This window comes from Thalassophryne amazonica, chromosome 7 (genome assembly GCF_902500255.1).
Source record: "Thalassophryne amazonica chromosome 7, fThaAma1.1, whole genome shotgun sequence".
NCBI lineage: Eukaryota > Metazoa > Chordata > Actinopteri > Batrachoidiformes > Batrachoididae > Thalassophryne > Thalassophryne amazonica.
The window spans coordinates 21068614-21091267 of NC_047109.1; the positions used below are offsets into that span (position 1 = coordinate 21068614).

General features: G+C 39.1%; 1 protein-coding gene across 2 annotated transcripts in view; it reads left to right on the forward strand.

Moving 5' to 3' along the window:
• LOC117513709 (blood vessel epicardial substance-like) overlaps positions 1-22654 on the forward strand; it is a 121328-nt gene that overhangs the window by 38130 nt on the left and 60544 nt on the right. For both annotated transcript variants that reach the window (XM_034173952.1, XM_034173950.1), the window contains one exon: positions 16420-16544. In XM_034173952.1, coding sequence (XP_034029843.1) covers positions 16420-16544 — 125 coding nt within the window. The remainder of the gene's footprint in view (positions 1-16419; positions 16545-22654) is intronic.

The window sequence follows — 22654 nt, forward strand, 5'->3', positions numbered from 1 at the left end:
TTACAGCCTTGATAACATAATATTACAAATACATGTTCCACCTCATAAGATGGACTGACAATATATCTGTCTGTCACATGATGCATAGTACAGCTGTGACAGGCCGCTGAGATGTGTGTGCTGCCCCGTGGCTCTGAGACGCATGGACTCCCAGCGACACACGGTGTTTTTGTTGTGATTGTGCATTGTTCACGTCTACTTCACAAAATCACTGTGTGCCACAGACTTTGCACATTACAATATTTCCTTTGCATACCCCGAACGGGATGCACGGGGGTTACAGTCCAGGACATGCTGGTAGGATTAGACGTGCCTGACCATGGTGAATTTCCTTCAGATGTGATCACACTGTTTTGAATGCTGTTTTGACACCGTGAGAATATTTAGAGTACAGTCAGGTTGCAGTTTGAGTTCACCTTGACTGCCGTATGATATTTTTACACCTCAGCGGCACCTTGACCGTTTTGAACATGAGCTAAACATTTGGGCCGGCCACACAAATTTGCCCAACTGCTTGGAATGCACACAGAATGCCGTCAGAGGGTTTTGATTGTGCCTTGACTTTGCCTGAATGGAGGTCGAATTTTGATTTGGATGGCATTTGGTTCATTCGGCATCTAGTGTGACGAGGTATAACTATAACCCCCACAGAGCCCCCCCCACCACAGGTCACTCCGCATTTCATGATACCATAATGAAATTCATTTGTGCTCTCATCACAAAAATGTGGTGCTTTTTGTTACGGGAGCAGGAACTAATAGATTAATGTACTTTTGTGATGCCACAATGAAAAGGCATGAGATACGGTTGTCACAGCCACTGACAACTGTAACTCTTTCAGTGATGTAATCACCAACTCCTTGTCCCGCTGAGCTACTGCTCTGAGAATGGAGGGTAATATATGCAAATGGACCTAAATTTCAAAATGGTTAATGTTTAATTTTTTAAATTATTTTGAACCATTATTTAACCAGGTAGGTCGACTGAGAAGCGGTTCTCATTTATAATGACAACCTGGCCAAGAGGCAGCATAAAAGGCACATATACAACCCCTGGCAAAAATTATGGAATCATCGGCCTCGGAGGATGTTCATTCAGTTGTTTAATTTTGTAGGAAAAAAGCAGATCACAGACATGACACAAAACTAAAGTCATTTCAAATGGCAACTTTCTGGCTTTAAGAAACACTATAAGAAATCAAGAAAAATAATTGTGGCAGTCAGTAACGGTTACTTTTTTAGACCAAGCAGAGGGAAAAAAATATGGAATCACTCAATTCTGAGGAAAAAATTATGGAATCACCCTGTAATTTTTCATCCCCAAAACTAACACCTGCATCAAATCAGATCTGTTCGTTAGTCTGCATCTAAAAAGGAGTGATCACACCTTGGAGAGCTGTTGCACCAAGTGGACTGACATGAATCATGGCTCCAACATGAGAGATCTCAATTGAAACAAAGGAGAGGATTATCAAACTCTTAAAAGAGAGTAAATCATCACGCAATGTTGCAAAACATGTTGGTTGTTCACAGTCAGCTGTGTCTAAACTCTGGACCAAATACAAACATGGGAAGGTTGTTAAAGGCAAACATACTGGTAGACCAAGGAAGATATCAAAGCGTCAAGACAGAAAATTTAAAGCAATATGTCTCAAAAATCGAAAATGCACAACAAAACAAATGAGGAACGAATGGGAGGAAACTGGAGTCAACGTCTGTGACCGAACTGTAAGAAACCGCCTAAAGGAAATGGGATTTACATACAGAAAAGCTAAACGAAAGCCATCATTAACACCTAAACAGAAAAAAAACAATGTTACAATGGGCTAAGGAAAAGCAATCGTGGACTGTGGATGACTGGATGAAAGTCATATTCAGTGATGAATCTCGAATCTGCATCGGGCAAGGTGATGATGCTGGAACTTTTGTTTGATGCCGTTCCAATGATATTTATAAAGATGACTGCCTGAAGAGAACATGTAAATTTCCGCAGTCATTGATGATATGGGGCTGCATGTCAGGTAAAGGCACTGGGAAGATGGCTGTCATTACATCATCAATAAATGCACAAGTTTACGTTGCTATTTTGGACACTTTTCTTATCCTATCAATTGAAAGGATGCTTGGGGATGATGAAATCATTTTTCAAGATGATAATGCATCTTGCCATAGAGCAAAAACTGTGAAAACATTCCTTGCAAAAAAGACACATAGGGTCAATGTCATGGCCTGCAAATAGTCCGGATCTTAATCCAATTGAAAATCTTTGGTGGAAGTTGAAGAAAATGGTCCATGACAAGGCAAAGCTGATCTGGCAACAGCAATCAGAGAAAGTTGGAGCCAGATTGATGAAGAGTACTGTTTGTCACTCATTAAGTCCATGCCTCAGAGACTGCAAGCTGTTATAAAAGCCAGAGGTGGTGCAACAAAATACTAGTGATGTGTTGGAGCGTTCTTTTGTTTTTCATGATTCCATAATTTTTTCCTCAGAATTGAGTGATTCCATATTTTTTCCCTCTGCTTGGTCTAAAAAAGTAACCGTTACTGACTGCCACAATTTTTTTTCCTGATTTCTTATAGTGTTTCTTAAAGCCAGAAAGTTGCCATTTGAAAGTGACTTTAGTTTTGTATCATGTCTGTGATCTGCTTTTTTCTACAAAATTAAACAACTGACTGAACATCCTCCGAGGCTGGTGATTCCATAATTTTTGCCAGGGGTTGTATAACAGTAAGGACATAAAAAAAACATAAAAACAGATAATGCAATTATAAAACAAGTCATACTAATCATTAAAGAGAGTAATATTTACAGTAATTCGTGTCATCTTAAAAAGCAAATGGTTAAAAGAAAGTAAAATGATCTTGTACCATCAATTGTATGGAATTTTTAAAAGTGGAGAGCGGACTAAATGGACTAAGCTTTGTCATCTACAGCAGAAAACCAACAAGACGAGCAAGGAGGTGCAGTCTTTGGGTATGAGGAGAGTGATGAAGCTACTGGAACTTAAACTGTGTTTTGTGTTGTGAATATTAAGGAGTGACTGTAGGTACAAAGGTGTTTTTCCAATAAGACTTTTGTAAATGAGACTGACGAGAAGGCCAATTTAGCAGAGAATACAGCGAGCAGTGGTGAGTGTTAAATGAAGCTCCAGTTGCAAAGTGGATAGCAGTGTGGAAAATAACATCGCATTTGTGAAGAGTTTTTGAGTCAGACCTGTAGACAACATCACCATAATCCAAAATTGGAAGCACTGTTATTTTAACCAGAAGCTGTTTTGCAGAGTGTAAAGGAGGATTTGTTACAGTAAAGAAGAGATTTGACTTTTGTGACCAATCCGTTTGTGTGACTTTCAAATGAGAGATGGCTGTCAAGTACAGATACAGTTAGAGGTGGGCGATACTGGGAATTTTGGTATTGATCAGATACCAAGTAAATACAGGCCCAGTATCGCTGTTATCGATACTGATACTTTTTCATATTTAAGCTTCATAGATTCAAAGGATCCAAAAGACCTAGGATATAATTTCGCCAAACATTGTACGTGACAACAAAATACTTTATTATCACAATCAACATTTTTGTTTAAAAAAATATCACTCAACACAACTTAAAACAAAATCTCCTGAGGTAGAGGGCTGACAAACCACAATACAAGGGTGCGCTACTCCGTGCTGACAGTGCAGCACTGCTCTTACAGAGAGTAGACTTTGATGAAACTGCATGCGCAGCATGCCTGAGAGAAAAAAAGCTTGAGTATCGATCTTTTTACATGAGCATCGTTTCAATATCAATACCAGCGTTGGTATCGATATTATCAATATTAGGATCGATCCGCCCACCTCTAGATACAGTACTTGTAGCTTTCAACATAATCTCAGAGCCCTCCAAAGAAGAAAGTTTGAAGGGACAGTCGACCTGTGGCAAATTTCTCTAAAAACCATGTATTTAGCTTTACTTGTGTTTAGAACTAAATGGAGGCTAGAGAAGGTGCATTAGATACTAATGAAACTGGCTTCTCATGATTGGATTCACCTGTGTAAGGAGGTGAAAGGTCAATGAGCTTCAAATCAATAAAATGACAAGGGTGCCCACATTTATGCACCTGCTCAATTTTGTTTAAATAATGATTGCACACTTTCTGTAAATACTAGAATCTTCATTTCACTCCTCTGCTATATGATATATTTCACTGATATTTTTTCATCCAGACAAGCAGTGATTTATAAAGGACAATCATGAAAATTATCAGGGGTACCCAAACTTTTGCAAACAACTGTATATGCTTCAGGAACATCTTTGTGAGAAGAGAAGAATCAGCAAAACCTGCATGACTGGTGCCACTTACAGTAGTGTTCAGAATAATAGTAGTGCTATGTGACTAAAAAGATTAATCCAGGTTTTGAGTATATTTCTTATTGTTACATGGGAAACAAGGTACCAGTAGATTCAGTAGATTCTCACAAATCCAACAAGACCAAGCATTCATGATATGCACACTCTTAAGGCTATGAATGTCAGGGCTGGTGATGGTTTAATGCAGGAAGCAGTAGGAGACCAATGCAAACTCACAGACATGGTTGATTGTGGAGGATAAATAGCTTTATATGATGACCAGGCAGTGGGTTCGGTACACATGAAGTCAGACTTACACGCAGAGGGATCAGACATGGAACAGGCAGGGTCGTGTCCAAGAAACGAGCAGGGTTCATACCAACGGCGTCAAGGAGTATAGCAGGCAGAGCAAAAGCAGAGTAAAAAACAGGCAGAGTTCAGGGCTACTGCGAGGCGGAGGTTGGAGTACACATGCAAGGTCAAAAATACTAAAGCGCAAACTGGACAAGACGACAGACGAGAAAGTGATCTAAGTCAACAATCAGGCAGTGAGCGGTGGAACTGTGAGGGTTTTAAAGAGGCGCAAACTAATCAGGTTGATGTGAAGCAGGTGTGTGGAAGGTTCTGGAAAGAGGTGTGGTTAAGTGAACAAAGAAGAGAGAAGAAAGGAAAGAGCGTGCAGGAGGGCAAAACAAAAGTGGTGCAAAGCAAGATAAGTAGGTGACAGAAGAACTAACAGAATAACGTGATGTGTTCTAGACAAACAACAATGCGTGAACAAAAGGGCAGAACTAAGAAATACCGTGACTAGTCTAAAGAGGGCAAACAGACAAATGACTAACTAGAAAATAAATGATAAGCAAACAAAACCAGAGATTATAGAAAAGCACAATAAATAACAAACAGAACTTAACCTGATAAGAAACACTGCAAGACAAATAACCAAAACCTGAGACTAAAGCATAAAACAATAAATGTGATAAACAGAACAAAACTAAGACTATAACAACTAAAGGGACCAAGAGTGAAAGCAAAACAATAAGCAGTAAATAAAATTATAAATGTGGTAAGCAAATGATACACAGAGAGTAAATCAAACAAAACCAATTACAACCAAAGCATGATCATGAAAACTGGATGTGACAAAACACAGAAGGCTCAGAGCAGAGAAGATGAACAGGGTCAAGAACAATACCAGCACGGCCTAAAGGGCCAGATCATGACAATGAAATTGGGCTATTAGTAAAAAAAAGCAGAAAAGGGGGTGTTCACAATAATAGTAGCATCTGCTGTTGATGCTACAAACTCAAAACTATTATGTTCAAGCTGCTTTTTTAGCAATCCTGTGAATCACTAAACTAGTATTTAGTTGTATAACCACAGTTTTTCATGATTTCTTCACATCTGCGAGGTATTAATTTTGTTGGTTTGGAACCAAGATTTTGCTGGTTTACTAGTGTGCTTTGGGTCATTGTCTTGTTGAAACACCCATTTCAAGGGCATGACCTCTTCAAGTATTTTGACATATCCAAACTGATCCATGATACCTGGTATGCGATATATAGGCCCAACACCATAGTAGGAGAAACATGCCCATATCATGATGCTTGCACCACCATGCTTCACTGTCTTCACTGTGAACTGTGGCTTGAATTCAGAGTTTGGGGGTCATCTCACAAACTGTCTACAGCCCTTGGACCCAAAAAGAACAGTTTTACTCTCATCAGTCCACAAAATATTCCTCCATTTCTCTTTAGGCCAGTTGATGTGTTCTTTGGCAAATTATAACCTCTTCTGCACGTCTTTTATTTAACAGAGGGACTTTGTGGGGGATTCTTGCAAATAACTTAGCTTCACACAGGCGTCTTCTAACTGTCACAGCACTTACAGGTAACTCCAGACTGTCTTTGATCATCCTGGAACTGATCAGTGGGTGAGCCTTTGCCATTCTGGTTATTCTTCTGTCCATTTTGATGGTTGTTTTCCGTTTTCTTCCACGCGTCTCTGCTTTTTTTGTCCATTTTAAAGCATTGGAGATCATTGTAGATGAACAGCCTATAATTTTTTGCACCTGCATATAAGTTTTCCCCTCTCCAATCAACGTTTTAATCAAACTACGCTGTTCTTCTGAACAATGTCTTGAACGTCCCATTTTCCTCAGGCTTTCAAAGAGAAAAGCATGTTCAACAGGTGCTGGCTTCATCCTTAAATAGGGGACACCTGATTCACACCTGTTTGTTCCACAAAATTGACAAACTCACTGACTGAATGCCACACTGCTATTATTGTGAACACCCCCTTTTCTACTTTTTTTTTTTTACTAATAGCCCAATTTCATAGCCTTAAGAGTGTGCATATCATGAATGCTTGGTCTTGTTGGATTTGTGAGAATCTACTGAATCTACTGGTACCTTGTTTCCCATGTAACAATAAGAAATATACTCAAAACCTGGATTAATCTTTTTAGTCACATAGCACTACTATTATTCTGAGCACTACTGTATCTTTGTCAGCAAGACAGGCAGCTTGAACTACTTTTCCCTTCATTCAGTCTCTCCAGTGACAATATTCTCTGCAGCTGCCTCACTTCACTAAAAGTCTGCAGATTATCAGATAAGGATACACATCTTGACATCCTTTATTTTGGATATTGTTGGATGTGTCAGTGCTTCCTTTGTTTCCTCTTGGTATATCGTACAGCATGCCCAGTTTGTCTTAATAACTGCTTTAGTTAAAAGATGTTGAGAGCACTGGATATTTTATGTCTTGTAAATGCAACTGTTTAGCCATTGTCACTATCTGTGTATTACAGACTGTATACTAGTGATGTGGAGATTAATCGATATGACTCGGTATCTAGATACAAACGTGCGTGATGCAAGTGTATCGATTCAGTGTGCATCAATTCAATTGTTGTCTGAAATCGCGATGCATTGGTCACTGTGTGCTTGCATGGATTTCTTTCTGAGGTACATTGAATGCATCATCATTGATGGAAGCCTGAAATCACATTTCTACTGCAACAAATCTATTTCAAAATGGAGGCCAGCAGGAACAGCAGCAAGCAGTTGGAAGACGTTTTGGATGCACCTAAAACAACGATTTCATCTTCACGAACAGTCGTGGCAACGGAGAGTAACTTTTTTGTAGACTATCTGCATATAACTACAATATTCACAGCTAATTGCCTACCTGGAAGGTCACATGCATGGAAACCATATTTTAAGCAGGGCAGATGCTAAATGTACATACTACAGCCCCCCATCACTGGTCACTTTATCTTCTATTGGACACTTTACTATACTTGTATTATGGACACTTTATTCTATTGCACTACAATACCTTTTAACTTGAATCCATTGGCTCAATTGCACTAATTGCACGAAACCATTTACTGCTGAATGGTGCACAAAACAGTGCATCAGTGTGCAACATTCACTATCATGTACATATCATGTAGGCCATTACACAAGCATATTTTATATTTCCCTTCTTACAGTGTATATTTGTTTTTATTACATTATTACATTTTTATTACATTGCTTGTTATATTCTATTGTTCTTTCCAGCATGCTTATTTTATGTTATTTCATTTTCCCCCCACTTATATTTAGATATTTTATACTTAGTTATTTATATATATATTTGGGCATCTAGTGTGGGCAGCAAAGTAAGAATTTCATTGCACAGGGAAACATGTTTCTTTACTGTGCATATGACAATAAAAGCTTTGAATCTCTTGAATCTTCACATGTTAATTAAATAGTTTAAAATAAACAGTTTAAATGTTAGGTGCTTACCCTTGAGCATTAAATAAAACAAGGACAACTAGCAATTATAGATGGCCATTTTGGAAAAATCGCTGCCAAAGTCATCAGAAGGAAACGTTATAAATGGCCTAATATCCAGATATTTTCCTACTTGTTCACAAAATTTGGTGCTTTTAAGCTAAAGTGAACAACTAATATTGCTCTTTGAAACTATATTTGGAGGCCAAGTAGCAAAGCTGCAAAGGTACCTTTTCTTATTATTATTCTACCTTTTCCTGTGTAATGGAAATTTATAGCAACCCATATAATTGTATGGTAAAAAGTTGGAAAGTTTGGCACAATAACTCAAAAGTATGGTATGGTTCTTCTCACAATGTTTCATGTCTACAGCTCAAGCACATTAACGACACCAACAGATCAAACCTGCAGGTGTGTTTATGCATGTAACTTTTAAGTGGTATGTCTGCTATTCAGAAACAAAGTACCCTTTCCCTCAGGTGAAGCAGAGTTAAATGCATCCCATGAAGTCAGTTTCTTTTCAACTTCATTTTGATGGAGTCTGTTTCTTTTCACTTTCTTTAAAACTTCCTTCTTCTAAAGGGCAGTATAAATAAACTTGCATGAGCACCTCTCCAAATTTCCCCTAAACTCTGTTGCTTCCTGTCTTTCCTCTCAGTCCAAGCACAAGATAAACACACTGAAATAGTTTTTTTCCCCATCTACCGTCGACTGCTTCATGTTACTATATTATCATCAAAACCAGAGCTGTTGCTTTGTCTGTGCAGGAAAGAACCAAACAAACTTGAAATGTGAGTGAGTAGGTAGGTAGGTAGGTTGGTAGGTAGATCTCTATTGATCCCTTGGGCAAGGTCCATCAGGAAATTAAAGTTCCACTAGCGTGTTGTCCGTGGTGATCCTCGGGCTCGAGATTGAGTAATGCTTATAAAGTAGGTAGCTGACATTTTTTAAGATTGGCAATAAATTGTGCAAAGTTTCTATAATAAATTGAAATGTGTGAGTCCAGAATGTTTTAGAACGTTAGACCGCAGCAGTTTTTGAAGAACTCATCTCTTTTACTTCCTGCTAATTATGTAATTTGTAATGTTGATTTACTGTCTTAATGTATTTATAAATTGTTTAGGTTCTTGTTATCATATGCACACTATAATAATAATAACAAAACAAAATAGAATTAATAATATTAATAATAATTCCATTTTGTGTTGTTATTATTATTATTAATTATATTTTGTCATTTGATTTTTAAATGGACCACAATGGAAATAAATGTTTTCATTTTCTTGTGTCATTCATGTATTTCTAACATATTTACAATTTATTATGTACTTCTATTGAACTTATTAAATAAAATCACACATACACACACTTACACTCACACACTTCAATATAGATGGTTTACTGCCCCCTGCCGGAATGGCATGTGAGTCCAGAATGTATAGTTGTATGCATAGGTTTGGGCACCCCTGATAATTTTCATGATTTTCCTTTATACAGTTGTATGCAAAAGTTTGGGCACCCATGATGATTTTCATGATTTTCCTTTATAAACCGTTGGTTGTCTGGATCATAAATTTCAGTTAAATATATCACATAGCATACACTGATATTTGAGAAGTGAAATGAAGTTTTTAGTATTTACAGAAAGTGTGCAATAATCATTTAAACAAAATTAGGCCGGTGCATAAATTTGGGCACCCTTGTCATTTTATTGATTTGAATACATTTAGCACTAATTATTAGAACACAAAATTGGTTTGGTAAGCTCACTGACCCTTACAGATGTGAATTTATAAAGGAAAATCATGGAAATCATCAGGGGTGCCCAAACTTATACATACATCTGTAAATGAACAAGGTCCCATACATCAATCACAGAAAACCCAACTGTTTACTTCTGTGGGCAGCTGGTTGATTCAGAAGGTCTGCATAAAACTGCAACATTCCAGCCAGATAGTTAGCGGATTAACTGTTATCGAAGCCACCTTTTTGTTTAGCTGTGTCCACCACTGGTAGTGAAAGTGGTCACTGATATCTTTTGCAAACATACCAGTATTGGAATATTTATGAGGAGCATTTGTGAAAAATAAATCAAGAGAAGATTTCTCAGGGTGTTCGGGATTAGGACCAGTTGAACCATTAAATAGTTGTGAGGTTAAACCATAAGTAGATTTAAAATGGTCAAAGACAGGAGACAGTCAGTCCCAGTTAACATGTCCAGCCAGGAGAATCTCATTAAAACCAAAGGATGATAATTGTTTACTTAGTGATAACCAGGTCTCAGTGTTTCCTGGGAGGTGGGGGGGTGGAGTTGGCTGTAACAACCTACAACACTGATGGAATGTCCTTTAAGAAGTTCCAGATTTAAGGCTCAAAATTCAAATTGTTTCCTGAGCAATACATATGACAGAACAATAGCATGAAATTAACTTTTTATGGCGACACCTTTTCTGGGACAGTCACGGAGAAAAAACTTTCTAACCCTTATTTCCAATAACTGTCAGTGATCGATTTATTAAGCCAAGTCTCAGACAGGACAAGAATATCAGTGTCAGAGGATTCGTCTTCCTGAACCAAGTCAATTTCAGGAAGAAGACTTCTACCACTGAAGTGGATAATACCAAGTCCAGATGAAAATCACAAGGGGTACTTACACAGTTAAAATCAAGCCCAGGGTTAGGTTGAACATTCCCTGAAAATAAAAGCAAAAGAATGATAAAACATTTCCTTTTCACTGACTTTTGTGTTCATACCAGCTGATTATTCCTGATTCCAGGTTTATTTGAGGGAAGAGAATGGAATAACTTAAACCATTTACAAGGACTAAATAAACTAGTTAATAAAGGTAGAGCCAGAGACTCATATATAATATTTAAAAACCAGTTTGGAGATGTCCAAAAGATTTAAAATCCCAGCTGCTGCATTTTCAGGGGAATAAAATGTCTGGTACGTTTTGGTCTCCAAATTTTCTGTGCACCTCCTGGGGATACTGTACCAGTACTGTCAGTAGTAGCAGGAGAGGTGCTACCAAAATCATGCAGACCACAGACAAAATCCAAGTCTTGTTTGTAAAAAAAATTCTGCTCCGGGATTTTCGTCTTCATGATGTCACATATAAACAGGAAATCAAGCCCAGAGCAGCAAAGCTGTGGATAAAATAAGTTAAAAATCAGTACGAGCGACTGTCAGGCAGGAATACACTGTCAAACATCAGTGTGAAAGACAAGAAAGAAGATGAACTTTCCTTTATCCTGAAGGATTTGAGCCCATCACAGTAAATAAAGAGGGCCTTTGACAGGTCAGAAGGCATCGCTCCAGCTCCAGGTGAGGCTTGTGGCCCAGAATAGATATTTCGGCATAAATGGTGAACATGTAACCAACACTTATAATCCAAGTGCAAAATGTTTCTGTCTGTTCAGTTTGGTTGTGAAAATTTAATGAAAAGGATGATCCCTGGAGTTACAACCATAGGTTGCAACTAGGCTCAGCATTCTTCCCACATACTAGCTGGCAATTTGACCAACCAATTTTTATTTTTTTTTACTTTTATTTAATCAGGTTAGTCCCACTGACATCAAGACCTCTTTTGCAAGGGAAACCTGAACAATTAAAAAGTTTCCAATCCATCTAAGCTGCATGTCTTTGGATGTGGGAAGAAACCGGAGCACCTGGAGGAAACCCACACAAACACAGGAAGAACATGCAAACTCCACACACAAAGGCCACAGGTGGAAATCGAACCCATGACTTTCTTGCCTTGAGGCAACAGTGCTAACCACTAAGCCTCCGTGCTGCCAAAACTGAGATTACGTCCGATACCAGTGAGCACACACTTGATCACCAGTGTTTTTGTGTGTGGGGACAGGTCAGAATTTGTGATCTGTGAAAACTGCTTTACAATAATTATAATTACTATTATAACTGACCAATGGGCTGCTCCCATTTTGTCAGGGTTGCCACAGCGGATACAGCCATATCCACATTGGTATTTGGCACATATTTTACGCTGGATGCCCTTCATGATGCAACTCCAGTTTATCGGGGAAACACACACAGCCCCTGATGTTCTGAAGAGGTCTCCCATCCAAGTACTAACCAGGCACCAAACTCCTTAGCTTCAAGATCTGACAGGATCAGACTCACACAGAGCAGAGTGCCTGCTGACCAATGACTCCAACAACGTTTATTTCTGCACTGTGACTGTAACTGTCATGTTGGGTAATAATAATAATAATAATAACAATAATAATAATAATAATAATAATCCAACAAACCCAACGCTTAACCACTAGACCATCACCTCCCCCTGGGAGTGAGGTTTGGGAACCTTCCTTCTAAAACCAAGCGCACTAACCACTTGGCCACCACCCCTGCTAACATTCTAAATTTGAAATAAATAATTGTCTAACATATTAATGCTCTCTTTCTCACAGACCACATTCACTCATTCATGGCTAAATTCATACAAGATTTTCCTACTGGCATGTGTGAATGTATGACTGTGGTATGACTGTTAGACAATCAGAAAAGTAAATTAGTATATTTTTCCCTCATTTCATGACAAGCACAGCTTTCACAAATCCATCATTAATCCAGCTTTCAGCAGATGTTATAGATCATTTACAATTCAGCTGTTCACGGGTCAGGTTAGGTCTGGGAGTCCTGCTGCCTTATGCTGTCACATATGCCACACTACAGAACTGCCTTGGCTCTTGGATGGCAGCTATTCAAACAGACAACCGGTTCATTCCCACCTGTTAAAAATAACCACATATATTCCAGTCAGGGGAAACATGGTTATGCGCTTGGCCTTCTCCAGCTCCTGGGGGTCAATGAGCTACCTAAGAGAAAAGGACCACATAACTGACATTACCTCACAGGGAGTGCCAGCAATAATAAATACTGAAGATCCTCAGAAGAGATCGAGGACCAAGCTTCAAATGGACCTTGCAGAGCAATGGGACCCAGAGTAGTACCATCTCAGCTCATCCCCCCAACTTCAAATCAAATCAAATCAATTTTATTTATATAGCACCAAATCACAACAACAGTTGCCCCAAGGTGCTTTATATTGCAAGGCAAAAGCCATACAATAATTACAGAAAAACCCCAACGGTCAAAATGACCCCCTATGAGCAAGCACTTGGCGACAGTGGGAAGGAAAAACTCCCTTTTAACAGGAAGAAACTTCCAGCAGAACCAGTTTCAGGGAGGGGCAGTCTTCTGCTGGGACTGGTTGGGGCTGAGGGGAGAGAATCAGGAAAAAGACATGCTGTGGAAGACAGCAGAGATCAATCACTAATGATTAAATGCAGAGTGGTGCATACACAGCAAAAAGAGAAAGAAGCACTCAGTGCATCATGGGAACCCCCCAGCAGTCTAAGTCTATAGCAGCATAACTAAGGGATGGTTCAGGGTCATCTGATCCAGCCCTAACTATAAGCTTTAGCAAAAAGGAAAGTTTTAAGCCTAATCATAAAAGTAGAGAGGGTGTCTGTCTCCCTGATCTGAATTGGATGCTGGTTCCACAGGAGAGGAGCCTGAAAGCTGAAGGCTCTGCCTCCCATTCTACTCTTAAAAACCCTAGGAACTACAAGTAAGCCTGCAGTCTGAGAGCGAAGCGCTCTATTGGGGTAATATGGTACTAAGAGGTCCCTAAGATAAGATGGGACCTGATTATTCAAAACCTTATAAGTAAGAAGAAGAATTTTAAATTCTATTCTACAACCCCTGGCAAAAATTATGGAATCACCGGCCTCGGAGGATGTTCATTCAGTTGTTTAATTTTGTAGAAAAAAAGCAGATCACAGACATGACACAAAACTAAAGTCATTTCAAATGGCAACTTTCTGGCTTTAAGAAACGCTATAAGAAATCAAGAAAAAAGATTGTGGCAGTCAGTAACGGTTACTTTATTAGACCAAGCAGAGGAAAAAAAATATGGAATCACTCAATTCTGAGGAAAAAATTATGGAATCACCCTGTAAATTTTCATCCCCAAAACTAACACCTGCATCAAATCAGATCTGCTCATTAGTCTGCATCTAAAAAGGAGTGATCACACCTTGGAGAGCTGTTGCACCAAGTGGACTGACATGAATCATGGCTCCAACACGAGAGATGTCAATTGAAACAAAGGAGAGGATTATCAAACTCTTAAAAGAGAGTAAATCATCACGCAATGTTGCAAAACATGTTGGTTGTTCACAGTCAGCTGTGTCTAAACTCTGGACCAAATACAAACAACATGGGAAGGTTGTTAAAGGCAAACATACTGGTAGACCAAGGAAGACATCAAAGCGTCAAGACAGAAAACTTAAAGCAATATGTCTCAAAAATCGAAAAATGTACAACAAAACAAATGAGGAACGAATGGGAGGAAACTGGAGTCAATGTCTGTGACCGAACTGTAAGAAACCGCCTAAAGGAAATGGGATTTACATACAGAAAAGCTAAACGAAAGGCATCATTAACACCTAAACAGAAAAAAACAAGGTTACAATGGGCTAAGGAAAAGCAATTGTGGACTGTGGATGACTGGATGAAAGTCATATTCAGTGATGAATCTCGAATCTGCATTGGGCAAGGTGATGATGCTGGAACTTTTGTTTGGTGCCGTTCCAATGAGATTTATAAAGATGACTGCCTGAAGAGAACATGTCAATTTCCACAGTCATTGATGATATGGGGCTGCATGTCAGGTAAAGGCACTGGGGAGATGGCTGTCATTACATCATCAATAAATGCACAAGTTTATGTTGATATTTTGGACAATTGAAAGGATGTTTGGGGATGATGAAATCATTTTTCAAGATGATAATGCATCTTGCCATAGAGCAAAAACTGCAAAAACATTCCTTGCAAAAAGACACATAGGGTCAATGTCAATGAGCAGATCTGATTTGATGCAGGTGTTAATTTGGGGGATGAAAATTTACAGGGTGATTCCATAATTTTTTCCTCAGAATTGAGTGATTCCATATTTTTTTCCTCTGCTTGGTCTAAAAAAGTAACCGTTACTGACTGCCACAATCTTTTTTTCTTGATTTCTTATAGTGTTTCTTAAAGCTAGAAAGTTGCCATTTGAAATGACTTTAGTTTTGTGTCATGTCTGTGATCTGCTTTTTTTCTACAAAATTAAACAACTGAATGAACATCCTCTGAGGCCGGAGATTCCATAATTTTTGCCAGGGGTTGTAGAATTAACAGGAAGCCAATGAAGAGAGGCTAATATGGGTGAGATATGCTCTCTCCTTCTAGTCCCCGTCAGTACTCTAGCTGCAGCATTTTGAATTAACTGAAGGCTTTTCAGGGAACTTTTAGGACAACCTGATAATAATGAATTACAATATTCCAGGCTAGAGGAAATAAATGCATGAATTAGTTTTTCAGCATCACTCTGAGACAAGACCTTTCTAATTTTAGAGATATTGTGCAAATGTAAAAAAGCAATCCTACATATTTGCTTAATATGCGCATTGAAGGACATATCCTGATCAAAAATGACTCCAAGATTTCTCACAGTAATACTAGAGGTCAGGGTAATGCCATTCAGAGTAAGGATCTGGTTAGACACCATGTTTCTAAGATTTGTGGGGCCAAGTACAATAACTTCAGTTTTATCTGAATTTAAAAGCAGGAAAACTTCAGCAGCCCTGCGAATCCTGATGTATTACAAGGCTGCAGGCATACAGGCTACCCCCCCCCCCCCACACACACACACACTACATCGACAAGAGACATAGCTACTAGACAACAAACCTAGATAAGCTAGAGAGATACCACTCCAAATGCTACCCAAGCTCATAATTGGCCTGTTGGTCTTATGTGCCCCCGAAAGGATCTAGGCTTCCTGCCTTGCCCATTTCCAATAGGGATGTCAGTGAGGACCAAAGACATGTACTTGTCATATTATGTCAATATTTTGCATCCAAGTCTCACAACCATACAAATCACATGGGGTGTTAATGAGTGAAATGATTTGATGTAGTGTGTGGTTTCAGTAAAAACCTCATTAATTGATGTCATGGTGTACCTATAGACACACATTATTAATTTAGTGACTAAATCCAACCCCTTTTCTTTCTGCACCCGAATTTGCACAGAGATAGTGCACCATGTAAGTAATAAAGTGGAACTCGACTTCATCCAGAAGAGAACTTTGCCCACACATTAAACATATCACACCAGATTTTTCTAATGCTATATTTGGACAACGTTTATGTGAAATCCTTCATCTGTTATATAACATGTCTGTGGTAATGTAATAATAATTATGTCTCTTCTTCAATCTGAACAGGATGCAGCCTCTTCATCGTGTGGGCGACGCTGTACAGATGCAATCTGGACGTGATGGTTTGGAATGTTGTCTTCTTGGTCGTCAACTTCATGCATTTGTTCTTCCTGCTGTATAAGCGTAGACCGGTTAGTTCTTCCAGATGACACATTGGCTTACTCTCATTCATTCTCATGATTTATTAATGTCCATTTGAGTGGTAATACCAAATTGAAATACTGATGTCAGGTAGTGTTGTACAACCCCTGGCAAAAATTATGGAATCACCGGCCTCGGAGGCTGTTCACTCAGTTGTTTAATTTTGTAGAAAAAAGCAGATCACAGACATGGCACAAAACTAAAGTCATTTCAAATGGCAACTTTCTGGCTTTAAGAAACACTATAAGAAATCAAGAAAAACATTGTGGCAGTCAGTAACAGTTACTTTTTTAGACCAAGCAGAGGGAAAAAAAATATGGAATCACTCAATTCTGAGGAAAAAATTATGGAATCATGAAAAACAAAAGAACGCTCCAACACATCACTAGTATTTTGTTGCACCACCTCTGGCTTTTATAACAGCTTGCAGTCTCTGAGGCATGGACTTAATGAGTGACAAACAGCACTCTTCATCAATCTGGCTCCAACTTTCTCTGATTGCTGTTGCCAGATCAGCTTTGCAGGTTGGAGCCTTGTCATGGACCATTTTCTTCTTTCTCTTTCTTTCTTTCTTCTTTCTTCATTTTCAATTGGATTAAGATCCGGACTATTTGCAGGCCATGACATTGACCCTATGTGTCTTTTTGCAAGGAATGTTTTCACAGTTTTTGCTCTATGGCAAGATGCATTATCATCTTGAAAAATGATTTCATCATCCCCAAACATCCTTTCAATTAATGGGATAAGAAAAGTGTCCAAAATAGCAACGTAAACTTGTGCATTTATTGGCGATGTAATGACAGCCATCTCCCCAGTGCCTTTACCTGACATGCAGCCCCATATCATCAATGACTGGAAATTTACATGTTCTCTTCAGGCAGCCATCCTTATAAATCTCATTGGAACGGCACCAAACAAAAGTTCCAGCATCATCACCTTGCCCAATGCAGATTCGAGATTCATCACTGAATATGACTTTCATCCAGTCATCCACAGTCCACGATTGCTTTTCCTTAGCCCACTGTAACCTTGTTTTTTTCTATTTAGTTGTTAATGATGGCTTTCGTTTAGCTTTTCTGTATGTAAATCCCATTTCCTTTAGGCAGTTTCTTACAGTTCGGTCACAGACGTTGACTCCAGTTTCCTCCCATTCGTTCCTCATTTGTTTTGTTGTGCATTTTCGATTTTTGAGACATATTGCTTTAAGTTTTCTGTCTTGACGCTTTGATGTGTTCCTTGGTCTACCAGTATGTTTGCCTTTAACAACCTTCCCATGTTGTTTGTATTTGGTCCAGAGTTTAGACACAGCTGACTGTGAACAACCAACATCTTTTGCAACATTGCGTGATGATTTTCCCTCTTTTAAGAGTTCGATAATCCTCTCCTTTGTTTCAATTGACATCTCTCGTGTTGGAGCCATGATTCATGTCAGTCCACTTGGTGCAACAGCTCTCCAAGGTATGATCACTCCTTTTTAGATGCAGACTAACGAGCAGATCTGATTTGATGCAGGTGTTAGTGTTGGGGATGAAAATTTACAGGGTGATTCCATAATTTTTTCCTCAGAATTGAGTGATTCCATATTTCTTTCCCTCTGCTTGGTCTAAAAAAGTAACCGTTACTGACTGCCACAATTTTTTTCCTGATTTCTTATAGTGTTTCTTAAAGCCAGAAAGTTGCCATTTGAAATGACTTTAGTTTTGTGTCATGTCTGTGATCTGCTTTTTTTCTACAAAATTAAACAACTGAATGAACATCCTCCGAAGCCGGTGATTCCATAATTTTTGCCAGGGGTTGTAGGTACTTCTGTACACTGGCACAAAAGCTCAGAGTGTCTCTTTGTGGAAGAAAAGACTTTGATGTCACTGTTTTAGTTTGTTACTGATATGCTAATGGGATGAAGACAATCCACGGCTGTTTACTTGGGCTGTAGCAGTTAATGATACAAATTAGTAATTGCTTATAAAGTAATAGAAAGAACTGCATCGATGCATTATCAGCCAAATCAAGCTAAATGTGCCATGAATGGTCAGTGCATCAATTTTAGCATTGTAAATCACTCACTCACTCATCACTCATCTTCAACCGCTTATCCGGAACCTTGTCGCGTGGGCAACAGCTACAGCAGGTGACCACAAATTTCCCTTTCCCGGGCCACATTAACCACCTCTGACTCAGGCGTTCCCAGGCCAGTGTGGAGATATAATCTCTCCACCTAGTCCTGTGTTTTCCCCGGGGTCTCCTCCCAGTTGGATGTGCTTGGAACACCTCTGTAGGGAGGCGCCCAGACGACATCCTTATCAGATGCCCAAACTACCTCAACTGGCTTTTTTCAACACGAAGGAGCAGCAGCTCAGCATGGATGGCCAACCTTCTTACCCTATCTCTTAGGGAGACGGCCGCCACCCTCCTGAGGAAGGCCATTTTGGCCACTTGTACCTGTGATCTAGTTCTTTCGGTCATGACTCAACCCTCATGACCACAGGTAAATATTGACCAGTAGATCGAGAGCTTTGCCTTTTGGCTCAGCTCCCTTTTGTGACAACAGTAGGGTAGAGCGAATGCAACACCGTCCCTGATGCGTTGATTCTCTGGCTAATCTCATGCCCCATTGTCCCATCACTCATGAACAAGACCCCAATGTACTTGAACTCCTTCACTTAGGGCAAGACCTGTTGGAGGTCACAAGCTGTGATGACTACAACTACGCCTCAATATCCTGTCCATGAATATCACAAACAAGATTGGTGACAAGGTGCAGCCCTGGCGGAGGCCAACCCCCACTGGAAACAAGTCTGACTTACTACAGCACCTCCCACAGTATCTCCCGAGGTAGCCGATCATACACCTTCTCCAAGTCACATGTAGACTGGATGGGCATACTCCCAGGCACCCTCCAGGATCCATGTGAGGGTGAAGAGCTGGTTGGTTTTTCCACAGCCAGGATGGAACCTGCACTGTTCCTCTTCAATCTGAGGTTCGACGATTGGCCGAACCCTCCTTTCTGGCACCCTGAAGTAGACTTTACCATGGAGGCTGAGCAGTGTGATGCCCCTGTAATTTGCACACACTCTCTGGCCCCCTTTCTAAATATGGAGACCACCCCTTATGAACTGTCCCACACCTCAATCATTTTTCAACAGATATCTCATCCAAGACAGTCCCTCCACACCCAGAGCCTTCAGCGTTTCTGGACGGATCTCATCAACCCCCAGGGCCTTGCCACTGTGGAGTTGTTTGACTACATCAGTGACTTCCACCTGGGAAATTGATGATGATCCCCTATCAGCTTCCAGCTCTGCCCTTACTATTCACTGCACTCCATTCTGATGCAGGAGTTCCTCAAATTGTTCCTTCCAGCGCCTCCTTAGTTAAGGTCAACAGAGTTGCATCCTTACTGTAGACAGCTTGGATTATGTTGTGGAATTTTTGTGATGATATCAGCAGAGAAATAAGACAGATGAGCAAGGACCACCAGTGACTGAGATATCTACGATGCAGAGAGATTTAATTGCATTTGAAGCAGAAAACAGGTGCACCTGGAAGAGACCTCAACGGACACTCCTCCTGGCATCTGTGGGAGACGATGGTGTAGCGCCCAGTTTGTTTGTTTTGGTTTTGGTATTTTTGCTCTTTTTTTGTTTGTTTTTTTATACACTTTTTCAATTCAATTTCAATTTATTTAATTTATCTAGCACCAAATCACAGCAAAGCTGCCTCAAGGTGCTTCACACAAGCAAGGTCTAACCTTACCAACCCCTAGAGCAAGCACACAGGTGACAGTGGTAAGGAAAAACTCCCTCTGATGATTTAAGGAAGAAACCTCAAGCAGACCAGACTCAAAGGGGTGACCCTCTGCTTGGGCCATGCTACCGACACAGCTGACAATACAGGAAATTCTTGCCTTTTGTTTCTATCTGCACCTGAGTGACAATCTCTGCTGCATTTGTTGCACGTGTACTGTGATGCCTGCTGAGGCTGCCACTGTCACTCCTTCCTCCTAGCTCGTTGCTCAGTAAGGCCTTGGTTCCTTTCCTGCTCAGCCCTCTGTGCACCTGTTCTGACAGTAAGGTGCCAGGCTGCACGGACACTGCAGCCAACGGACACTGCATGCCACGTATCTACCCAAGTCTTCTGATCTTACAAACTTGCCATAGTATAAACAATCCATAATACAAACATGGCCTCAGCTGGTCGGGGCCATGACCAGATGTTTTGTCGTGAACCTGGAGGAGCTCAACATATTTTATCAGCAAAGACAAACAAGCCAGGAGTGACCCTGGCCTTGTTACACTGATCCTTCAGACCTCAGTAAAGCATACATTTTTCCTTCACAGATTCCTCCCATTTTTCCATTCCAAATATATAATTAAGTGAAGCGATCAAACACAAAAGCAAAAAGCAAACCAAAACACAAAATGATGTAAGCAAACATAAGTCAAATTTGAAAGTATAGTTAACAAAAAGGAGTTTTATAAACATCACACACACAACTGTCCCTTGGCCCGCAGTCCCTTTGAGGTACATAAACACCCCCCTAATGTATAATACATGAGTTGCATCCAGCACCACTGTGTGTGAGTATGTATCCCAAATACTTCAAGCCGTTGAAGCACAGAGAAAAAAAAAAAAACACTGCCATCTCTCCACCAATCGAGCAGCAGAGCAAAGGAACTGTACCCCCTCTTTCCCTTTTGTGACGAAAACGTAAGACATATGAGACATTCCAGAATTAGAGGATATTTGCTGTCCCCCACCTGATATTTAAAATACTTTAGTCTAAAATAACAAAATATATCACATAACCTGCCAATTAAACTGTCATAAATAAAATATAATAATTTGCTGGCAAGAAATTGTGTCTTTACATAATTAAATATACTGAATAGGTGTAAAATACCCCTACAAATGACGTTTTTCTCTTGTCCCTGCCTCCTGGTGACAAGCTTTTACATCATTTTTAATATCTAAAATAAGTCTTGAATTAACTGTCTTCTGTTGTATTTTTATTGCATGAATCTATTGTACCTGTAAAAAACAAACAAAAAAATGAATAAAACATATTTTGAATACTATTTATTGTGCTATGAAGTTGTGTCCATGAATGTGCACACAACCCTGATCCCCATACCATTTTTGCCTGGCTGATGAAGGGTTAAAATATTATGTCATATTACAAACAAGAAATTACATCGTCCAAACATTTTCAAAATCCATGACTAAACCAAAGGTGAGTGCCCTGTTACATCTTTGATATATTTTCAGACTTTTCTGGGTTAACTGAGTGCGTAAAGCTAAACCACTCAACCCTGTTACTCATAGTTTAAAAATAATGTTGAATAATTTCAACTTTATTTTCTGTATTTGTAAAACTACATTGGTCCTTGACCTTGGTAAAATAGCTAAATTAAGCAGCTAGCTTTTGTTCATTAGGTGGATGCTGTATTATCACTGATTTGCAACCCTGTTACATGCAACCCTGTTACTAAAATTATATAACATGGTTATTATCATAGTTAACAGGGTGTTTATGATTAAAGATGTTTAGTTAAATGATAAAAATTAATTTATTTGTGTACTTTTTTGTATTTACATATGAATATCTTTTATATAATTAAAATATTTACATATTTTACATATTTAAAATAAGTAGCCAGAATTTGCAAGTTTCTTCAGTTAGAATAGCATCATTACTGCATAGTGTGCCACAATACATGTTGAGATCAAATAACATCTGAAAATAAATTAATTTTGGTTAGATTGTTGTGATTATTTGTAATAATTATTATTATTAGATAGGCCTAATATGAGCATTTCTAATTATATTTATTTATTTATTTATATCTGATCCTTTTTCCAGACCATATTGTATTTGTAACGGGATTGCACGGATACATACACACAGCAAATAAAACATATGCAGTGGAAAAAGTACCATTGGTGGCTGAGCTTGACAAATCATATAATTTAGTAGTTTATGACCCATATGTCTTAAATATACAACATAAGATGCTAAAAGTGAAGATTTATTTTTAAGAAGTGTATATGCCAAAATGTCCTCTAATAATGGAATGTCCCACAAAGAGTATAATGCTGTTGT